Source organism: Branchiostoma floridae, chromosome 5 (genome assembly GCF_000003815.2).
Source record: "Branchiostoma floridae strain S238N-H82 chromosome 5, Bfl_VNyyK, whole genome shotgun sequence".
NCBI classification, from domain to species: domain Eukaryota; kingdom Metazoa; phylum Chordata; class Leptocardii; order Amphioxiformes; family Branchiostomatidae; genus Branchiostoma; species Branchiostoma floridae.
In genome coordinates, this window is record NC_049983.1 from 29,307,518 (window position 1) to 29,325,860 (window position 18,343).

The 18,343-nt window shown below is 46.9% G+C and overlaps 1 protein-coding gene across 1 annotated transcript in view; it reads right to left on the bottom strand.

Moving 5' to 3' along the window:
- LOC118416421 overlaps positions 1–18,343 on the bottom strand; it is a 59,859-nt gene that overhangs the window by 18,324 nt on the left and 23,192 nt on the right. The window contains 24 exon segments of the mRNA XM_035821518.1: positions 254–353; positions 993–1,223; positions 1,276–1,722; positions 1,773–1,958; positions 2,618–2,723; positions 3,132–3,283; positions 3,720–3,806; positions 4,221–4,284; positions 4,945–5,107; positions 6,864–7,075; positions 7,911–8,000; positions 9,146–9,297; positions 9,800–9,978; positions 10,578–10,728; positions 10,909–11,038; positions 11,287–11,367; positions 12,272–12,394; positions 12,614–12,711; positions 13,008–13,191; positions 13,872–14,017; positions 15,396–15,489; positions 15,962–16,224; positions 17,211–17,270; positions 17,767–17,916. Coding sequence (XP_035677411.1) covers positions 254–353; positions 993–1,223; positions 1,276–1,722; positions 1,773–1,958; positions 2,618–2,723; positions 3,132–3,283; positions 3,720–3,806; positions 4,221–4,284; positions 4,945–5,107; positions 6,864–7,075; positions 7,911–8,000; positions 9,146–9,297; positions 9,800–9,978; positions 10,578–10,728; positions 10,909–11,038; positions 11,287–11,367; positions 12,272–12,394; positions 12,614–12,711; positions 13,008–13,191; positions 13,872–14,017; positions 15,396–15,489; positions 15,962–16,224; positions 17,211–17,270; positions 17,767–17,916 — 3,649 coding nt within the window.

Consider the following 18,343-nt stretch of genomic DNA (forward strand, 5'->3'; position numbering starts at 1 on the left):
TTATAGAGCTGAGAATTTTACAAGTTTTGTGGCCAGAAGTATAAAGTAGCCAGCACTAACCACTGTAGCTGTTGGTTGGTTTCCCCCGATGACCTCACGGGTCACTACATCCGTATCCCTGGCACTGTGAATTATGGGAAGTGTGCAAGTCGTCTATTACTCAGGATGCACCAGAATTACCCAGAATGCACCAGACTTACCCAGAATGCACAGACTTATCCTGGATGACTTACCCAGGATGCACCAGACTTACCCAGGATGAGCTCCCCGTATCTGTCAGCCAGCTGACACTGCACCTCCACCAGGGAATCACTAGGGGGCTCTCCTGCACCAGCACTGCAGTGCTTCAGCTCCTGGGGGTTAACACAATAAAGAAAATTACTAGTAGTTGGTCCATAGAAATTACAATTCTGGGACTTTGAAGTACATTTACATGTAAAAGACTACTTCTCTACTACAATGTATAATGGCGCCGGCCCTACCTGTTCCTTCTGGTACATCAGCTGGTGGTACTGTACAACAGTGCCCCCTACCTGTTCCTTCTGGTACATCAGCTGGTGGTACTGTACAACAGTGCCCCCTACCTGTTCCTTCTGGTACATCAGCTGGTGGTACTGTACAACAGCGCCCCCTACCTGTTCCTTCTGGTACATCAACTAATGTTACTGTACAACAGTGCCCCCTACCTGTTCCTTCTGGTACATCAGCTGGTGGTACTGTACAACAGTGCCCCCTACCTGTTCCTTCTGGTACATCAGCTGGTGGTACTGTACAACAGTGCCCCCTACCTGTTCCCCCTGGTACATCAGCTGGTGGTACTGTACAACAGTGCCCCCTACCTGTTCCTTCTGGTACATCAGCTGGTGGTACTGTACAACAGTGCCCCCTACCTGTTCCTTCTGGTACATCAGCTGGTGGTACTGTACAACAGCGCCCCCTACCTGTTCCTTCTGGTACATCAACTAATGTTACTGTACAACAGTGCCCCCTACCTGTTCCTTCTGGTACATCAGCTGGTGGTACTGGCGCAGCAGGTTCTCGTAGAACATGGTGTAGTTCTCGTAGGTGGTTCTCTCAGCTAATGTTACTGTACAACAGTGCCCCCTACCTGTTCCTTCTGGTACATCAGCTGGTGGTACTGTACAACAGTGCCCCCTACCTGTTCCTTCTGGTACATCAGCTGGTGGTACTGGCGCAGCAGGTTCTCGTAGAACATGGTGTAGCTCTCGAAGGTGGTTCACTCAGCTAATGTTACTGTACAACAGTGCCCCCTACCTGTTCCTTCTGGTACATCAGCTGGTGGTACTGTACAACAGTGCCCCCTACCTGTTCCTTCTGGTACATCAGCTGTACAACAGCGCCCCCTACCTGTTCCTTCTGGTACATCAGCTGGTGGTACTGTACAACAGTGCCCCCTACCTGTTCCTTCTGGTACATCAGCTGGTGGTACTGTACAACAGTGCCCCCTACCTGTTCCTTCTGGTACATCAGCTGATGGTACTGTACAACAGTGCCCCCTACCTGTTCCTTCTGGTACATCAGCTGTACAACAGTGCCCCCTACCTGTTCCTTCTGGTACATCAGCTGTACAACAGTGCCCCCTACCTGTTCCTTCTGGTACATCAGCTGGTGGTACTGTACAACAGTGCCCCCTACCTGTTCCTTCTGGTACATCAGCTGGTGGTACTGGCGCAGCAGGTTCTCGTAGAACATGGTGTAGCTCTCGTAGGTGGTTCTCTCAGCTAATGTTACTGTACAACAGTGCCCCCTACCTGTTCCTTCTGGTACATCAGCTGGTGGTACTGTACAACAGTGCCCCCTACCTGTTCCTTCTGGTACATCAGCTGGTGGTACTGGCGCAGCAGGTTCTCGTAGAACATGGTGTAGCTCTCGTAGGTGGTTCTCTCGCGCCCCATGACGGCCGAGGCCAGCTGGGACAGACATGTCCGGAGGTGATCCTGATGAAAAAATAAACACAGATGATAAACTGGATAGTGAGTGTGTGACTGTAGTTATTATTGTTACAGCGCATTAATGAACTGACAGGTATATTTTCAGTAGACTAAGTGTGCAAGTCAAACAAATTCTGAAGCTGTGTTCCTAACTAATCATGCACACTGGCTGCAACATTGCTAACAAATCATGCACACTGGCTGCAATACTGCTAACTAATCATGCACACTGGCTGCAATACTGCTAACTAATCATGCACACTGGTTGCAATGCTGCTACTGTGTTATTATAGGACGTCATCATATTTACAATTGCTCAATGCAGGCTGTTTCCAACACTTTCTGTCAGTACTTGCCAATGGATTAAGAAATTAGCTTGTCAGAACAGAAAAAAAGTATTTTGTTCCATCCATCTAAAAATCTGACTGTTCTGTCATGAAACTGAAGCAAATCTATTTTTGTTAGCATAAAATGACAGATCTAATACCAAAAACTAACATCATGGACTCCCAAACATTAAATATGTGTATACCATGTACATGTACTTGCAATTAGCCCTCGGGCACGAACTTGCAAATAAACTTCCAATCATTAAACAGGAAAGAAACTATTCTAAGCTGGAGATAGCTCCTGTTCAGTGGACGACAAATGTTCTTGCCCCTGACCTTGGAGAAGGTGATGGATGTTCCGTTTTCCTGACATTCTGACATCAGGGCTTGTGAGAAGTCCTCCACCAGGTGGGGCTTCGCTATGGTGAAACTCTCCTTCATGGCCTGAAGGGGACAGAACACAAAAGGCAACTTCACGTTACTTCCCTAATTCTCAAAATTCTAAAAAAACTCTTAGTCTTAGAACAAGTGAGGGAGACTTTGGATACTTAAAGCCAGGTTGGTCATGAATTATGATAGTGTATCTAGAGGTATGCAGACATCTGTATAGTCCGATACATGTAATGATACCTGTGGCTGAACATGACTTCCGATCCATGACAATGAGCTTACATTTGCCTGTTAAGAACCTAGTGGCCACTTCCCCCCATTCCTACAACTGTTGTACAGTAGCGCCCTCTACCTGTTCCCCCTGATACAACAGCTGGTGGTACTGTACAGCAGCGCCCCCTACCTGCTCCCCCTGGTACAACAGCTGGTGGTACTGTACAGCAGCGCCCCCTACCTGTTCCCCCTGGTACTTACCGGCCGTTTCCATAGGTCTGTCGGCAGCGCTGTCTCCTCCCGCCCGCGCTCGTTCAGAACCAGCCCGTGTTCTTTCGAGATCTTCCTCCGCACCTCGTAGATCATGTGACACTCCAAGTTATCCAGCAGCTTCAAAAGCTGTAGGGAAAACAAACAAACAAATAAACAAACGAATGAGGGGAATATCGATATACAGTGGAAGCCAGGTAATTGCACATTGGATTACCTCGCACTTCTGTTTAATGCATGGAATCCCCAAATCCCAAACTCATACAGTCCAGCTGGATAACTTTGCATTGTTTCCCCACCTGGGTAATTGAACAAAATACACTCAGTCTGGCAACTCCGGTGTGCAATGAAACAGCTTCTACTGTTGCAGACTTACTACACCCACGCTGAGTTAGGACCTTCTCGGTAACATGGAGGAAGGGCAAAAAAAAGAAGTGGGAGCTGTGAAACACACAAACAAGCCTAAAACAATACTTCACTCTATGAAGTGTGACATAGATCTGTTGTTGCCCTGACGACCCTCACGACCAATTAATGTCAAGTCTGTACAGTCAGATGTTAGTACCTGTTGCACTCTGGTCTCGAACTCTGACGCTCCCTTTGGCATCACCAGCGGCTCGTCATCCGACACCAGCCCGTCATAGTCGTCACCCTGCGGGGAAGGACACACAATCTTGTCAGGGAGATGCTCTAAGCAGCTGCTAAGGAGTTGGTGAGATAGAAGTTTTGGAGGATGTGCATCATGTTCTTGATTGTTTAATGTGTTCTGGTACATTTGTACACAAAACAAATTGCCTATGCTTTGCATGGCTGTGAAACCATCATGTAATGTACAGTGTCACTGTGGCAATTCAATGAAAGCAATATCAAACTGCAGCGTTCCTATAAATACAGTGCTCAATCACCCACGTGGGCAGCCACTCACTCCTAACTCCCCCCTTACAAGTACCCCTCCCTGGCTCGTTCTCCATCAAGCTTGCATGTACTAGTACAGGCCATCACAACTGTTTTTGTTACATGTAAACGCCAGAAACCCCCATGCAGGCCCAAAGCCAGCAGTACTGACCTGTCCCAGTCTCCTGGCCAGACTCCTCAGCACCGGGTAGTGCACCTCTGCTTTGTACATTTTACTGGGGAAAAAAGGGTCAGATTGATCAACTTCATTCCAGAAGTTCATGGTTCAAAGTACGTGGTCATAAACAACACGTCATAAAGACTCATAAACAACTCGTGTAGCTCTAAGGAGACAGGATCACTAAAGCACACATTTATTTACATGTAATTTATTATAATACTATTGACAGTTGAATGAAACCTTTCTGTTGTAACAGTTACAATGTACTCAATTCACATGTCTAAGTTGTCACGGACATGGAGAAATTCTCAAGGCTGTTATCCCTGACCCCTAACCCCTGAGGAGCCGAATCCTAACCCCTGACCCTACCAGAGTAGCTGACCCCTTATACCAACCAGAATGTCCGGTAGTCCCACGAGTTCTCCAGGCTGTAATCTCTGACCCCAAACCCTGACCATACCATAAGAGCTGACCCCTGACCCTACTAGAATGTGCGGTAGTCTTGAGGGTTCTCCAGGCTATAACCCCTGACCCCTAACCTGGGTCGTCCAGGCTGTAACCCCTGACCCCTAACCCCTGACCTACCAGAATGTTTGGTAGTCCCGCGGGCTCTCCAGGCTGTAACCCCTGACCCCTAACCCCTGACCTACCAGAATGTGCGGTAGTCCCGCGGGTTCTCCAGGCTGTAACCCCTGACCCCTCACCCCTGACCTACCAGAATGTCCGGTAGTCCCGCGGGTTCTCCAGGCTGCTCACGGCCAGTTTCCGCTCCCCCCACTCCTGCTTGAAGGCCTCCAGACGTTTCCATAGCAACAGGAAGTCCTTGAGGAGCTGGTGGGCCTCCAGAGGGTTCTCCCGCCGAGACAGGGGCTTCTTCTCTGGAACATGAGAAAATAGTGAATCAGGTGTGACATACACAAGTGTAGGTAAGACAGGGGCTTCTTCTCTGGAACAGGAGAAAATGGTGAATCAGGTGTGACAAACACAAGTGTAGGTAAGACAGGGGCTTCTTCCCTGGAACACAACAAGTCAGAGGAAATGGTGAATCAGGTGTGACAAACACAAGTGTAGGTAAGGCAGGGGCTTCTTCCCTGGAACATGAGAAAATGGTGAATCAGGTGTGACATACACAAGTGTAGGTAAGGCAGGGGCTTCTTCTCTGGAACACAACAAGTCAGAGAAAATGGTGAATCAGGTGTGACATACACAAGTGTAGGTAAGACAGGCTTCTTCTCTGGAACACAACAGGAGAAAATGGTGAATCAGGTGTGACATACACAAGTGTAGGTAAGGCAGGGGCTTCTTCTCTGGAACACAACAAGTCAGAGAAAATGGTGAATCAGGTGTGACATACACAAGTGTAGGTAAGGCAGGGGCTTCTTCTCTGGAACATGAGAAAATGGTGAATCAGGTGTGACATACACAAGTGTAGGTAAGGCAGGGGCTTCTTCTCTGGAACACAACAAGTCAGAGAAAATGGTGAATCAGGTGTGACATACACAAGTGTAGGTAAGGCAGGGGCTTCTTCTCTGGAACATGAGAAAATGGTGAATCAGGTGTGACATACACAAGTGTAGGTAAGGCAGGGGCTTCTTCTCTGGAACACAACAAGTCAGAGAAAATGGTGAATCAGGTGTGACATACACAAGCGTAGGTAAGACAGGCTTCTTCTCTGGAACACAACAGGAGAAAATGGTGAATCAGGTGTGACAAACACAAGTGTAGGTAAGGCAGGGGCCTCTTCTCTGGATCACAACAAGAGAAAATAGTGAATCAGGTGTGACAAACACAAGTGTAGGTAAGACAGGCTTCTTCTCTGGAACACAACAAGAGAAAATAGTGAATCAGGTGTGACAAACACAAGTGTAGGTAAGGCAGGGGCCTCTTCTCTGGATCACAACAAGAGAAAATAGTGAATCAGGTGTGACAAACACAAGTGTAGGTAAGACAGGCTTCTTCTCTGGAACACAACAAGAGAAAATAGTGAATCAGGTGTGACAAACACAAGTGTAGGTAAGGCAGGGGCCTCTTCTCTGGATCACAACAAGAGAAAATAGTGAATCAGGTGTGACAAACACAAGTGTAGGTAAGGCAGGGGCTTCTTCTCTGGATCACAACAAGAGAAAATAGTGAATCAGGTGTGACATACACAAGTGTAGGTAAGACAGGGGCTTCTTCTATGGAACACAACAAGAGAAAATAGTGAATCTGGTGTGACATACGCAAGTGTAGGTAAGACAGGCTTCTTCTCTGGAACACAACAAGTCAGAGGAAATGGTGAATCAGGTTTGGAATACAGCAAGGAAACAAATGTCATTGCCACTCTTATTGTTCTTGTATCTACATTGTACTTCTTTTTGTATTGGTGCTAAGCAAGATTGTAACAGTAACTGACATGTAATACTATCTATGAGCTCTACTACTGATATCAATAGAGTTCCATTCCAGCCTAATATATAATATAGGGTGGGAAATTTCCTGAGAATCCTTGATCCATAACCACTGCTTCTCATATTGAGTCAAGCTTGGTGTTTCTGACTTAGGGATAAGAGATGCTCCTAAAGCGGGCATAATTCCAATCCAGAAGTGGTCTGAAGCGTTGCACTGCCAGAGCAAACAGCTGAAAACCCTCACCCTGCGCCTCGCTCTTGCCGCTCCTGTCAGAGTGTGCGTAGCCGCTGATACTGCTCATGGGTCGGGACTTCTGCGGCGCCGCCCTCCCCGCAGGGTCGCCCTCGTCGTCTGAGTCCTCGACCCACTCCATGGAGATGGCGCCGGGCGACCCGCTCACCAGAATGTCCTCCATCAGCAGCGACACACCCAGGATCTCCCCATTAGCTCCAGCCCTGCACATCAACACACCCACGTAAGCTAACAACACACCCAGGATCTCCCCATTAGCTCCAGCCCTACACATCAAAACACCCACGTAAGCTAACAACACACCCAGGATCTCCCCATTAGCTCCAGCCCTACACATCAAAACACCCACGTAAGCTACAATACACCCCTGGAAGCCAACAACACACCCAGGATCTCCCCTTTACATCCAGCCCTACACATCAAAACACCCACGTAAGCTACCATACACCCGTGGAAGCTACCAATACACCCAGGATTGCGCCATTAGCTCCAGCCCTACACGTCAAAAAAACAACACACTCAGGATCTCCCCATTAGCTCCAGCCCTGCACATCAACACACCCACGTAAGCTAACAACACACTCAGGATCTCCCCATTAGCTCCAGCCCTGCACATCAACACACCCACGTAAGCTAACAACACACCCAGGATCTCCCCATTAGCTCCAGCCCTGCACATCAACACACCCACGTAAGCTAACAACACACCCAGGATCTCCCCATTAGCTCCAGCCCTGCACATCAACACACCCACGTAAGCTAACAACACACCCAGGATCTCCCCATTAGCTCCAGCCCTGCACATCAACACACCCACTTAAGCTAGTAGGGGTTAGGGTTAGTGTTAGAGTAGGGGTTAGGGTTAGTGTTAGAGTAGGGGTTAGGGTTAGTGTTAGAGAAGGGGTTAGGGTTAGTGTTAGAGAAGGGGTTAGGGTTAGTGTTAGAGTAGGGGTTAGGGTTAGTGTTAGAGTAGGGGTTAGGGTTAGTGTTAGAGTAGGGGTTAGAGTAGGGGTTAGGGTATACTGTATGTTGACTGACCTGTCGACGTCGGTGAGTCCTGCCAGACACAGCTGCATGTTGTGCTCGATCTGGTGCCACTGGGGGAACATGCCTGGGAACGGTCCATATCTGCAGGGGGGGACATTAATTTATTTATTTACATGACAGGTTTTATTATTGCATACAGTAACTACATAAAAAATTATAGATGTGCAACTTCTCGAGACTGTCAGGAATTTGTCACTTGAAAATGTAGACACTGGTTCATCTCTAGTAGTCCATTATACTTGGGTACCTCTGTTGGATTAGGTTCTCCATGTGTAGCTGTGTAGACTGGTGTGCACCTGTGCAGGCAGGTTTATACAGACAGGTGTGTACAGGCAGGTGTGTTCAATGAGGTGTGTGCAGACAGGTGTGTACCTTTACAGGTGTGTGCAGAGAGGTGTGTACCTGTACAAGTGTGTGCAGACAGGTGTGTACCTGTACAGGTGTGTGCAGACAGGTGTGTACCTGTACAGGTGTGTGCAGACAGGTGTGTACCTGTACAGGTGTGCACGTACCTGTGCTGGAAGGATCTCCATGGGAACAGCTCCAGTGCCTGACCATCGGCAGCCTGTAGAGGCTGGGGTAGAGGCAGGGACATGCTGTACAGACTGGTGTGTGTGTGTGTACCTGTACAGGTGTGTGTGTACCTGTACAGGTGTGCACGTACCTGTGCTGGAAGGATCTCCATGGGAACAGCTCCAGTGCCTGTCCATCAGCAGCCTGTAGAGGCTGGGGCAGGGGGAGGGACATGCTGTACAGACTGGTGTGTACCTGTACAGGTGTGTACCTGGGCAGGTGTGTACAGACTGGTGTGTGTGTACCTGTGCAGGTGTGTACCTGTACAGGTGTACATACCTGTGCTGGAAGGATCTCCATGGGAACAGCTCCAGAGCCTGTCCATCAGCAGCCTGTAGTGGCTGGGGCAGGGGGAGGGACATGCTGTACAGACTGGTGTGTACATGTGCAGGTGTGTGCAGACAGGTGTGTACCTGTACAGGTGTGTACCTGGGCAGGTGTGTACAGACTGGTGTGTGTGTACCTGTGCAGGTGTGTACCTGTACAGGTGTACATACCTGTGCTGGAAGGATCTCCATGGGAACAGCTCCAGTGCCTGTCCATCAGCAGCCTGTAGAGGCTGGGGCAGGGGCAGGGACATGCTGTACAGACTGGTGTGTGTGTGTGTACAGGTGTGTACAGACAGGTGTGTACCTGTACAGGTGTGTGCGTACCTGTGCTGGAAGGATCTCCATGGGAACAGCTCCAGTGCCTGTCCATCAGTAGACTGTAGAGGCTGGGGCAGGGGCAGGGACATGCTGTACAGACTGGGCTCCAGCTCACTGCTCAGCTTCCCCAGACCAAACCTCATGTTGTCTGCTACTGCCTGTTGGGAGGTACATGAACTTTATGATTACACAAGATTTAGGGCACCAAATTCTTCCCAACATCTACCTGTGTCCAGTATTTCATCATTAGGGCAATTATAAATACCCAGTCTCAGTGTACACCTTTCGTGTTCCGTGTTTAACTTAATTACACAGAAAATTATACTGTGGATACGGAGGCAAAAACACAGATGGAGTTCCGGTGCAAGCTGCTATGGGGCCCAAACCTGCACTCTATTTGCACTCTATCATTTACATCAATTACACTATTCACAGACCAAATATTACCACAATCCATCCAGGTACTCTTTAAGTTATGCTGACCACAAATATGCTGAGGTGCACAGATACACACAAAGACAGACACAGATACACACACACACACACACACACACACACACACACACACACACATACAGACAGACAGACAGACAGACAGACACACACACACACACACACACAGAAATACACGCAAATACAGACACAAAACATAAACGTTACCCTGTATGCCTGCATGTTGCCCGTAGTCAGGAAGGTGTTCCGGATGCAGTGGCGAATCGCTGCGTCGAACTCCAGGAACATGACGTCCCTGCGGAGCTGCAGGAAGTCTGCAGCCTGCTGGGGGTCGTGCGGGGTCGGCAGGTGCTCCAGCTGCTTCTGGATCTCACGCAGGTCCGCACCTGTAGCCATGACAACCATACAGGTCAGAGGTCATCAACATATCCTAGATCTCACACAGGTCCACACCTGCAGGGCACATGACAACCATACAGGTCAGAGTTCATCAACATATCCTGTGTCTCATGCTGTTTCTAGTACTGCCACCAGTTCAGGGCTTCTGGGTTAGCTTCATGTAGCTGTTGATACGGGGTGAAATTTTGCAGTTTGCACTCGTGGAGTCCATAAAAAGCCCTGTTCTATTCATCAGCAGTTTATTCTAGTCATCTGCAGCTCCAGCCTATCTGCCAATTCTTTAGGGTTATTGTATCCAACTGCAGCCCCATCAGGCGCCCTCACTTTACCAGTTCATCAACAGCCACAAGATTTTCGGATCCACTATGGGCAGTTACCTCATCCCTGTCAGTGTGTCACATTTCATGGAGATAGAGTTGGGTCATAAACCTCACATACCCAAACTTGCCGATACTCTCAGGAATTCGGTAAGTTTCCTCATCAATGCCTTAAGCAATCCATGTAAATAAGTCATTACCTTAATGTTCTAAGTAATCTCAAAATTTCCTACCTTAATATGCTGTAAAAGATCTCAACATTTCCTTACCGATGCCCTCCACCCCTCCCCACTCTGCTGTGACGAAGCCTCTGGGCTCGGAGCCTGCCATGGAGGTGTTGCTGCCCAGTTTGGAGTGCGCGCACAGGTAGTGGCAGATGTCGTGCAGGTTGGACACGATTCTCAGCGTCAGGCGCAGGCACTGGGGGAGTAGAAAACAGTCATCAGCATAGAACCTGGCCTAATAGTAAAGTGGCTCACTGGCAGCAGCTGATCTCCTGGTTAGAATTAGTTGGTAACTGAACGAACGAAAAGTATCCCGTCATTCAGATTGTGTTCAGATCTGGACCCTACTTAAAGCACACAAAGTTCCACAGCCTACCCTTGTGCAGGTCTCGTCGTCTGCAGACTTGAACATGACGAGCACCTCGGAGTGATGCGGGACGAACCACAGGTTCACAAGGGCTGCTCCGTCTGCTGTCAGGATCCGCCGCGGGCGCTTCTTCATCACCCTGCAGAGCACACACTTTCAATGTCATTGACATACTGTATAGGCAATAAAAACATCAATGGAAAAAGGACTTAAAGCACACAAATATAGGAGGCGCACAAATCTTTACACTGAACAATTAATTTATTGTTGTTATAAGCACATAACCCTAGCCCAATAACCTCATCTAACCAAACCATAACCCATTACTGCTATTTACCCACTAACCTCACCTAACCAAACTCTAACCTATTAACCACCCCTTCTGACCTGGCATCCGGCACCAGCCCCGCCAGCTCATCCTGGTCTGTTTTCCGCTCATTTGCCGTACCGATCTGGAAGTAGTTCTCCCTGAAGAAGGCAAAAACATGAGTGATTTTTTAAAAATACACTGGCGACATGGGGTTTGCTGTGCCGATCTGGAAGTAGTTCTCCCTGATCAAGACAAAAACAAGAGTGATGTTTTAAAAATCGCACACCGGTGAAATGGGAATACGCTGTTCCAATCTGGAAGTTCTCCTATGAACAAGACAGGTACATCACATTTACTCAAGGCAACAAATCTCAGACTACATCTAAAAGAATTTTGGAGCAGATGATGTGACAGCAAACAATGGTAAGGGAAAAGCTAGGGGTTAAACGTGTCGGTAGACTTTTTCCAACTTATGATCCACTTGTCACATGTTCTATCTGCATAACATGACTTCACGGAGGCAGTGGATTGCCCATTCCTTGACAATGAATAGGGTTGGTCAGTCGAAAATTTGGCTGTTGATGTTGTATAAGCTAACATGTGGCAATGGTACTGTTATTATAAACAGAGTGACCAGGCTGTTGATGTTACAGATTAGTATAAGCTAACATGTGGCAATAGCACTGTTCTAAACAGGGCCACCAGGCTGCTGATGTAGTATAAGCTAACCTGTCACAGTGGTAATACTAACTGTAACAGTTCTAAACCTACTTGATATCAGGGAACTCCTCCAGCAGGTGACCAGACTGTTGATGTAGCATAAGCTAACCGGTGGCAATACTAACTGTAACTACAGTTATAAACCTTCTTGATATCAGGGAACTCCTAGACCAGGCTGTTGATGTAGCATAAGCTAACCTGTAGCAATACTAACTGTAACACTTATAAACCCACTTGATATCAGGGAACTCCTCCAGCAGAGCCACCAGGCTGTGATGTAGTATAAGCTAACCGGTGGCAATACTAACTGTAACAGTTACTTTAGTTATAATATAAACCTACTTGATATCAGGGAACTCCTCCAGCAGAGCCACCAGGCTGTTGATGTAGCCGATGATCTGGCTGCGGAGGGAGTACTGCAGCACACGCTGATGGAACCTCTGGCAGAATGTGGTCAGTAAGGTCCTGCATATGAGGATATCAAAATCAGTAAGGTCCTGCGTATGGGGATATCAAAATCAGTTAGCAAGTATAAAAGGACGACATCCTTGTGCTGAGCACACTTGAAGCATCAATTTGAAATTGTGGTTTTTTAGATACGGTTACTTCAAACAGCAAAGTCAAGTTAGTGTCGGCTGTGTTCATGGATCAGTTTGTGAGAACTAAGACTCTCTTGCTACGTACCTTTTGAGTTTTGCCACCTCCTCAGGGTTTTTCAGGATGGTGGACATGGCAGTCTTCTTCTGTAGGAACTCGTTCAGCATCAGGTCCCGACATGGCGCCTGTAATGGTGTGCATGGACATTATAGATTATACTACTAGTATTTACACAAGAATAGGGATACAACAAGCACCGCAAACTTATAACAGCAACCCCATTCAACACCAGATCCTGACATGGAGCCTGCAGGGTCACAGGGCAAATAAATGTGAGCACATTCACACACACACATAACAACAGTGCCCCACCTTCTCCAGCTGCAGGGAGATGAAGGTCTTGGGAGACATTTCTCCTTGTCTGCACACACAGACACACACACACACATACATGTACATGTGCACACAAACCAGTGCCCACCTTCTCCAGCTGGAGTGAGATGAAGGCTTCGGGAGACCGTTTCTCCTTGTCCATCTTGGAGCGGAGTTTGGCAGCGAAGGCTGAGGCGGAGCTGCCCACGCCAAGCCCCCCTCCCCCCGACACAGCTGTGGTGGCCGTCAGGGAGCTGTGCAGGCTCAGGGTCTCTGTGGGGGACTTGGTGCCGCTGTGGGGGCAAGAAAAACGTCTTAGGGGCAAGAAAAACTCCTTAGTTAGGGACTGGTTCTGCCCTAACCCTTATCAACTATAGCCCCCTCCCCCCGACACAGCTGTGGTGGCTGTCAGGGAGCTGTGCAGGCTCAGGGTCTCTGTGGGAGACTTGGTACCACTGTAAAGGCAAGAACAACTCCTTAGCTATGGGGCACTAGGACTGGTGCCGCCCTAGCCCTAACCATGAGCCCCCCTCCCCCTGACACGGCTGTGGTGGCCGTCAGGGAGCTGTGCAGGCTTAGGGTCTCTGTGGGCGACTTGGTGCCACTGCGGGGGCGAGAAAAATGTCTTAGGGGCAAGAACAACATCTTAGGGGCAAGAACAACATTCTTAGTGAGGGAACACTAGGACTGGTGCCACCCTAGCCCTAAGCATGAGCCCCCCTCCCCCGACACGGCCGTGCAGACTCAGGTTTTCAGTTTGTCTAATACTAGGCTTGGTCAACTTAGTTTGGTCAAATTAGAGTTCACTTAAGGCAGGGACCACTCCAAAGACAACAAGGTCTCAGGTGTTATCAAGTCTATTCTGCATGGCATGTCTGTTATTGTCCCATACCTTCTCATAGGACTTAGCATAAAGGGTCATTTTTTGGTTAAAGACTCAATCCTTCCTTGTCTTTTAAAGAAACCATCCCACCTCCTGCTCTCCACGTCGCCCTTGCTGAAGTCCTTCTGCTGCCAGCACACGTTCGCCTGCTGCACGGCACACAGCAGCGCGCTCTTGTGGACAACCTGGCACAGCAGCACAACCTGCAGGTTGTCCAGGGCTGTCCCCGTCAGCAGCTGTACAGGACAGACAGGTGTCAATCATCTTTAACTGTTACAGGTGTCAATCACCTTCAAATGTTACAGGTGTCAATCATCTTCAAATGTTACAGGTGTCAATCATCTTCAAACATTACAGGTGTCAATCGTCTTCAAATGTTACAGGTGTCAATCATCTTCAAATGTTACAGGTGCCAACCATCTTTAAATGTTACAGGTGTCAATCATCTTTAACTGTTACAGGTGTCAATCATCTTTAACTGTTACAGGTGTCAATCATCTTCAAATGTTACAGGTGTCAATCATCTTCAAATGTTACAGGTGTCAATCGTCTTTAACTGTTACAGGTGTCAATCATCTTCAAATGTTACAGGTGTCAATCATCTTCAAATGTTACAGGTGTCAATCGTCTTTAACTGTTACAGGTGTCAATCATCTTCAAATGTTACAGGTGTCAATCATCTTCAAATGTTACAGGTGTCAATCATCTTTAACTGTTACAGGTGTCAATCATCTTCAAATGTTACAGGTATCAGGTCATCTTTAACTGTTACAGGTGTCAATCATCTTTAACTGTTACAGGTGTCAATCATCTTCAAATGTTACAGGTATCAGGTCATCTTTAACTGTTACAGGTGTCAATCATCTTTAACTGTTACAGGTGTCAATCATCTTCAAATGTTACAGGTGTCAATCATCTTTAACTGTTACAGGTGTCAATCGTCTTTAACTGTTACAGGTGTCAATCATCTTCAAATGTTACAGGTGTCAATCATCTTCAAATGTTACAGGTGTCAATCATCTTTAACTGTTACAGGTGTCAATCATCTTCAAATGTTACAGGTGTCAATCATCTTTAACTGTTACAGGTGTCAATCATCTTCAAATGTTACAGGTGTCAGTCATCTTTTAACTGTTAACGTGATGAAATGGGAAGGTAGTACCGATGCTGACTGGCACAGTAATTTCATGGCGATCATACATGGCTGTCCAAGTCTTCCTCCTTAAACTGTCAACCTTACAAAGCCTTGAACCAGTAAGTGAGGCAGTGCCCCATTCATGCTGTTTCCTGCCAGTTATTACCTACTGGTCATGCTCAACCCTGTGGAGCAAAGCTATACAGTTTGTTTTTTCAGTTAAAAGGTTTGAATAATATATTTTGTAACTTTTCATAGGAAGTTTCCAAGAACCAACATCATCAGATTGATTGTAAGCTAATAGTATGTGAACTTGACATTTTTCTTAAAAATCACACCAGGAAGAGGGCATCCTACAGTGAGCAGTACATTCACCAGATTGTAATTATATCAGATTAATGAAGAGAATCAGTGGCATTGACAAAAAAAGATCTGGTCATAACAAGATTACATCTGACCTTCATGCGAGAAGGACTGACCTTGACAATGGCTTCCTTAGTCCTGAAGGAGAACATTCCCAGGTGCTTCTCGTCAAGCTCATGTATCGCTAGCGGCAACGAGCCGGGGAGGTATCTAAACACAGATCAACCAATCAGAGATGTGAGTCTGAGAGGTACCTTAACACAGAACAACCAATCAGAGACTAGCGTTGATAAGGTCAGACATCCTGGTAATACAATACCCTGAATGGCAACGGGATATGATTTTGGAAACAGTCAGACGTTCCAGGGTGCATCCACTGCCAGCATCACTGAAGAGACATACACGACTGTTTTCAAAATCATATCTCCTTGCTTGAGGAAGTGTTATTTAGCCTATCAGAGGCTTATATGAACTGCCTTGCAAAGTCCAGTCCCACAGCACAAAAAAACAGCACAGATCATCAGATGTGTCAATGTTTTCTTTCTGGGAGAAACAAACAAACAAATAAACAAACCTGTCGACGATAGACTCGTCTTCCATGAGTGCTGTGATGAAGATTGGACCCGTGTCGATGTTTTCTTTCCAGTAGGAAACAAACAAACAAGTAAACAAAAAAACAAACCTGTCGACGATAGACTCATCCTCCATGAGTGCTGTGATGAATATGGGGCCGGTGTCAATGTTTTCTTTCAGGGAGAAACAAACAAACAAACAAGTAAACAAATAAACAAACCTGTCAACGATAGACTCATCCTCCATGAGCGCTGTGATGAAGATTGGACCCGTGTCGATATTTTCTTTCCGGGAGGCGAACTCAAACTGCACCATGCGCAGATAGGTGTGGTACTCGTCAAACCCCATCTCAAACGCTGACTGCTTATACAGCTGGAACAAACATACACAAAACATGTACTACATCACACACTATCCACACACAAGTACATGTACAGCACTCACACAAACTGTTACCCCTAAACTCTAACTCACTATCCACACACAAGTACATGTACAGCACTCACACAAACTGTTACCCCTAAACTCTAACTCACTATCTGCACACAAGTACATGTACAGTACTCACACAAACTGTTACCCCTAAACTCTAACTCACTATCCACATAAGTACATGTACAGCACTCACACAAACTGTTACCCCTAAACTCTAACTCACTATCTGCACACAAGTACATGTATAGCACTCACACAAACTGTTACCCCTAAACTCTAACTCACTATCCACACAAGTACATGTACAGCACTCACACAAACTGTTACCCCTAAACTCTACTTAACTATCCACACATAAGTACATGTACAGCACTCACACAAACTGTTACCCCTAAACTCTAACTCACTATCCACACATAAGTACATGTACAGCACGCACACAAACTGTTACCCCTAAACTCTAACTCACTATCCACACACAAGTACATGTACAGCACTCACACAAACTGTTACCCCTAAACTCTAACTCACTATCTGCACACAAGTACATGAACAGCACTCACACAAACTGTTACCCCCTAAACTCTAACTCACTAATCCGCACATAAGTACATGTACACACACTTAAACTGTTACCCCTAAACTCTACCCCTGAAAGAATTTGTCCCTGATCAGAACAGCTGGACCAGGAAACAAAGATATCCAAGCAATGTTGTCTCAGACTCTCATTGACTATAAGACTACCCTGGCCATCAGTACCAGTGTCCTGTAAAAACTAAACTGTAACAAACTGACTGTTCAAGAGTCTAACATACAGAAATGTGCAATCACAACTATTGGAGTGGGAAGGTATGAAGACTACATAATTGTATCTCCTAGCTAGATGAATATTTAGGGAGGTGTGAGGATAGTCAATGTTGTACCGTGGCCAGGATACTGGACTCCCAGGCTGCCTCCAGGAGGCGATGCCGAACGGTCACCACCTGGAAAATAAAAACCACCATCATCATCATCGGTCAGCTGCTAGGGAGGCGACTATCAGACAAACCGATCAAATAAACTCCAATGTGAGCTCTCTAGACTTGTAACTGGCTATGGAGTGGGATGACTACTCTCTCTTCACAGCCAGGGCTGAATTGTGCGGAGCTGACAATGGGTGGGGTCAAATTTCAAGTCTGTCATTTGGAGCTTACTCTTTTTGATAAGTGTGGTGGGTTCTTTAACGTGCTTCAGGTGTGTCTCTCCTCAAATATGGCACCATTTAATCTCCTACCTACGGTCCTAACTCCACACAACTCCACTGATTTTGCACCTGGTATCCAAATGTAGTGATGCTTACTGTAAATACCTTTAAGTTCGTGGGAATTAACTTTCGCATTAGAGAGAAAAAGGAGTGTTCGCGTTGGTTTTAAGTTCGCGGTGAAGCAGCCACCGTGAAAACCGCGAACACAAAACTACCACAAACATTTGCAGTATTACCTCCAGCAGTTTGGACCAGACATTGAGCATGGTGGTGCGTCTCTCCTTGGCCGTGCGCCTCTGCCCACCCGCACTCTCCTCTTTGCTGATCAGCTCGTTCCCGATCTCACACAGGAACGCAGGGTTGTCCACAAAAATGTCAGAGAACATCTGAGGAGCAAGAAAATGCATTTGTGAAGATGATGTGTGATTAATTGATAGGCAAGAGAAGTGCAGAAAGATTAGGATCAACATTTTCGACAAAGTGTCAACAATTACTGTTACAGTGTCTGGTATAAGGAACAAAAAAACAGTGGCAGTGTATGTATGGGGAGTGACCTACGTCTTGCTGCAGCTGGGGTGAAAGTGAAAGTGACTTACATCTTGCTGCAGCTGGGGTGAAAGTGAAAGTGACCTACGTCTTGCTGCAGCTGGGGTGAAAGTGAGAGTGACTTACATCTTGCTGCAGCTGAGGTGAAAGTGAAAGCAATTAACATCTTGCTGCAGCTGGAGTGAAAGTGAAAGTGACTTACGTCTTGCTGCAGCTGGGGTGAAAGTGAGAGTGACTTACATCTTGCTGCAGCTGAGGTGAAAGTGA